The sequence below is a fragment of the Triticum dicoccoides genome, chromosome 2B, assembly GCF_002162155.2.
Source record: "Triticum dicoccoides isolate Atlit2015 ecotype Zavitan chromosome 2B, WEW_v2.0, whole genome shotgun sequence".
Taxonomy (NCBI): Eukaryota; Viridiplantae; Streptophyta; class Magnoliopsida; order Poales; family Poaceae; genus Triticum; species Triticum dicoccoides.
The window spans coordinates 127502894-127506854 of NC_041383.1; the positions used below are offsets into that span (position 1 = coordinate 127502894).

The following is a 3961-nucleotide window of genomic DNA, read 5'->3' on the forward strand; positions in this document are numbered from 1 at the left end:
TACCGAGTGGCATACAATCAAAGGAAGAAGAACAATACCCCCTTCGTCCCAAAATAAGTGTCACCTATTTAGTATAATTTTGTACTAAATCGGCGGCACTTATTTTGAGATGAAGGGAGTAGTATGTTGGGAAGTGTATTTCTTTTGTACTGTCAGTTGTGTTTCAGTTGTACTGCCTATTATTTTCCTTGCTAAATATCAGATATAATATATACCTTTTTGATGTCTTTTTTGATGTATCCATAAGAGAGAGGAAACATATATAGTGAATTAAACATGCAAACACGCCATAGTACATAAGTATAAACACAAGGACAATGATCGTCTATATAATTACAAGAAAATAAAGATCGGATTAACATGTTTACATGGAAACGATGACAAAGCTTAGCTCACGATCATGACCTTGTGCTTGTCTGACTAGCTTCGACCTCGTCCGCGATGGTGACACCAACAAGCAAATCAAGTGCCTCCACAACAGCCAACATGCTTGGACGTTTCCCGGGGCTTGCGTGAAGGCACCTATACGCGACCATGCAAGCATCATGTGCCGCTGCCACCGGGTAAATGTCTTTCAACACCGGGTCCATGACCCTCCCTAGCTTGAGCGGGTCTCTCAGACGTGGTCGTAGGTTCCGCAGGTTCTGTTCTGAAGCACAGGCCAACCAGGCCAACCTCTGTCCGGTTAGGATCTCCAGTAACACCACTCCGAAGCAGTACACGTCGCTCTTCTTGGTGAAGTCCCCGGACATGACGTACTCCGGCGCAGAGCCGTACCCACTTGTTATGAGTGTGTACACGTTAGGATCGTCACCTTTCCCGAATTTTCTGGCGAACCACAGGTCTGATAGCTTGACATTGTTATACTGAAGTGTACACAGAGTAAAAATCATTAGCGAGTGTATGTTGGGTCTAGCCAGGTAATAGTGGCAATCATTGGTCTTTCTAGTGGCCCTGCTGATAAAATGCTTAATTACAATGTCCGTGACTCTTTCAGTGCATAAACGAAAATACGAAGTTCTTGTGAAATGGAAAAGAATCGTGATTGCAAAAGTAAATTAAGAAACCTATCCCTAGAACCACTTCTTTATGATTAAGTATAGTTTTGACTGTGTGCATCTTAGTTATGTAGAGGCCGGGTATTGCTAATCATGCTTTGTATCTGCTTGATGTTACATTTGAGTTAATAAAAAGCGCCCTTTATTGAAAAATTGTTGCCCGCTCCTCTCGTGTTAGGTGGTTGTTTCTTTCTTTCCTATCGTTGCCTAGTGGGGCACGGTCAACCAAACAAAACATGTTTATTGTGTTGTACTATCAATTTTATTTCAATGAAATTAGGGTGCAAAGTTTATTTCATCAAAAAATTGTTATCCTCTCAAAATTCCATGCATATGGACTAAATAAACAATCACTAAAAAAAGAGGAAGAATGATCACCGAGTCTAGTAAGATGTTGGAGGCGTTAAATTTGACGGAGATCAGTGGCTTCTCTTCACCATGGAGGGACAACAACCCTTTCGCGGTAGCTAGAGCAATGCTTAACCGTGTTGACCATGACAACACAACACGAATATCTAAAACATATGATACATGATATTATTTTGCCAATAGATATCACATGAAATTGTTTTGCAGGTACAAATCACTGGAAAATTAACTTGATCCATTTCAATTCTTGCAGAAATCATTAATCATGAATCATGCTCTGCACACATCACAGATCACTTTCAAAAGGAGTAGTACGTAGTTTTGTAAATGTGGGTTAATTAAAGTCAAGGCGTTAATTGGGAGGTTTCGTGCGTACTGACTTACCACTGGAGAGGTAGTTTGCCAAGCTGCCATGGCCCATTAGCTCGTAGACGAGAAGCCTGTGCAGCCCCTCGTAGCAGTAGCCGATCATCTTCACCAGGCTCGGCTGCCGCGGCTGCAGCTCCCCCAGGAATATCGAGTCTTTCTAATCACAGAGAAGGAAGTTGATTAGAGATACTATTCACTAACAGAACACGTACATCGATCTACCTACGTACCAGATGTTCCTCGGAGTGGTAGTCGTCAGCACGGACTCTCTTGACGGCGACTGGCTTCGCCGGGAGCCCCGGCCGGAAGCCGTCCTCGAGGGATCCCCTGTACACCGTCCCGAAACTGCCGCTGCCGATTTTGTTTCCTGAGGCGAACCCTCCGGTCGCGGCGCTCAGCTCCGCAAAGGTGAACCTGTGCATGTTGGAGTTGGGCGACACGGGCGCCGGCACCGGCAACTGATCCTCCTTGATGGCGGCGTCGGTAAGCAGATCCAGCGCCTTCACGACGTCCGACATGTCTGGCCTCTCCTCGGGTTTGACATGGAGACACTTGTATGTGACCAGGGCAGCCTTGTGTGCGGCTGCCACTGGGTAGATGGCCTTCAATGCTTTATCCATGATCCCTGCCAGTTTAACCGGGTCTTCGAGATTCGGCCGCGCGTACTCCAACAGGTTCCGCTCCTCCTTGACGGGTCTTTTCATGTCTACCCACTTCATCCCTGTGATCAGAATCTCCAACAACACCACCCCGAAGCTGTACACGTCGCATTTCGGGGTGAGACTGCCGGACATGACGTACTCCGGTGCGCTGCCGCGCGGTGTTCCAAGGCGCGAGCGCGTGGTGGTGACCGAGCCGTCGCTCGCTCTCGTGTCAAGCCTCAGGCCCGAGAGCGAGATCTTGGCATTGTTATCCTGGAGAAGGAGCATAAACTATTAGCCGGTTGTGTCCTCCCAAGTTGCGTAGTTAACATTTAACAAGGGCGAGAGATGCAGAATGGTCTCCTACCGAGTCCAGTAGGATGTCGGAGGCATTGAATTCGCCGCAGATCAATGGCTTCTCCGCGCCGTGGAGGGACACCAGCCCTTTCGCCGTAGCTAAGACGATGCTTAGTCTGGTTGACCATGGCAGCACGGGACGATAAAAAGCTGAAATTTGCATCACATGAAATGAATTCATTTCGATGTCATTTTCTGATTTGCACATATGGGGAATTGGGGATAGAATCAACGCTAGGAGGGCTCCTTGTGTGCGTACGTACGCTTGAAGAAGTAGTCGTCCAAGCTGCCATGGTCCATGAGCTCGTAGACGAGGAGCCTGTGCTCCTCCTCGCAGCAGTAGCCGATCATCCTCACCAGGCAGGGATGCCGCAGCTGCAGCTCCCCGAGGAACATCGCCTCCTTCTGATCACACGGTAGCCGAGAGATGGAGATGGAGTACATCTGATCAATGTGAAATTGGGGGCTGACATCGAGGAGTAGGTACGTACCACCATTCCCTCGACGTAGTTGTCGACCCGCCACCGTGTCCGCTTGACGGCGACGGGCTGCGCCGGGAGCCCCGGCCGGACACCGTCCTCGATGAATCCCCTGTACGCCGTCCCGAACTCGCCGCTGCCGATTTGGTTGCAGCAGGCGAACCCCTCGGTCGCCGCGCACAGCTCCGCGAACGTGAAGGCGTGCAGGTTGGAGTTGGACGCCGCCAGCGGCAGGTCGTTGTTCGTGACGATCGGCGGTGGCTGCTGCGCCAACCCGCCGCTTGCTGGGACGTTCTCCCCCGCCGCCATGGCCCCGCCGAGGCAGCCGTGGAGGAGTGTTCTCCACGAGGACGACGACGACGACGCCGTCGACTTCCTTGAAGCAGCCTTGGAACTGGACCCCATAGCTACGCGGCACCCACGCAGCTGGCTTGCAAGTTGCAAGCGATGCCGGACATATATTATTGCCTCCCCACGTCAAATTAGGTTTTTATATTCTTTTTTTGCGAGGAAATTAGGCTTTTATATTGGAAGACAACGAATTGGTCTACATGTATTGTGTCAAAGTCAAAGATTAGTTTTAAATTCAAATATTCTTTTTGGTCTCTCGACTGTCGGAGCCACCATTTTGTATATTTCTCTTCCAATGGACGGTATCATGCTGACGGGCAGCCCAGACATGACACTC

The 3961-nt window shown here is 49.3% G+C and overlaps 1 protein-coding gene across 1 annotated transcript; it reads right to left on the bottom strand.

Annotated features, from left to right (window-relative positions):
* Positions 1 to 270: 270 nt before the first annotated feature.
* LOC119367360 (proline-rich receptor-like protein kinase PERK12) lies at positions 271 to 3625 on the bottom strand. The gene is made up of 7 exons (XM_037632892.1): positions 3286 to 3625; positions 3058 to 3199; positions 2805 to 2944; positions 2027 to 2710; positions 1812 to 1953; positions 1437 to 1573; positions 271 to 866 (listed from the first exon to the last, which is right to left on the bottom strand). The coding sequence occupies exons 1-7, from the start codon at positions 3580 to 3582 to the stop codon at positions 399 to 401; spliced, it is 2010 nt and encodes a 669-aa protein (XP_037488789.1). The 5' UTR covers positions 3583 to 3625; the 3' UTR covers positions 271 to 398.
* Between the last annotated feature and the right edge of the window lie 336 nt (positions 3626 to 3961).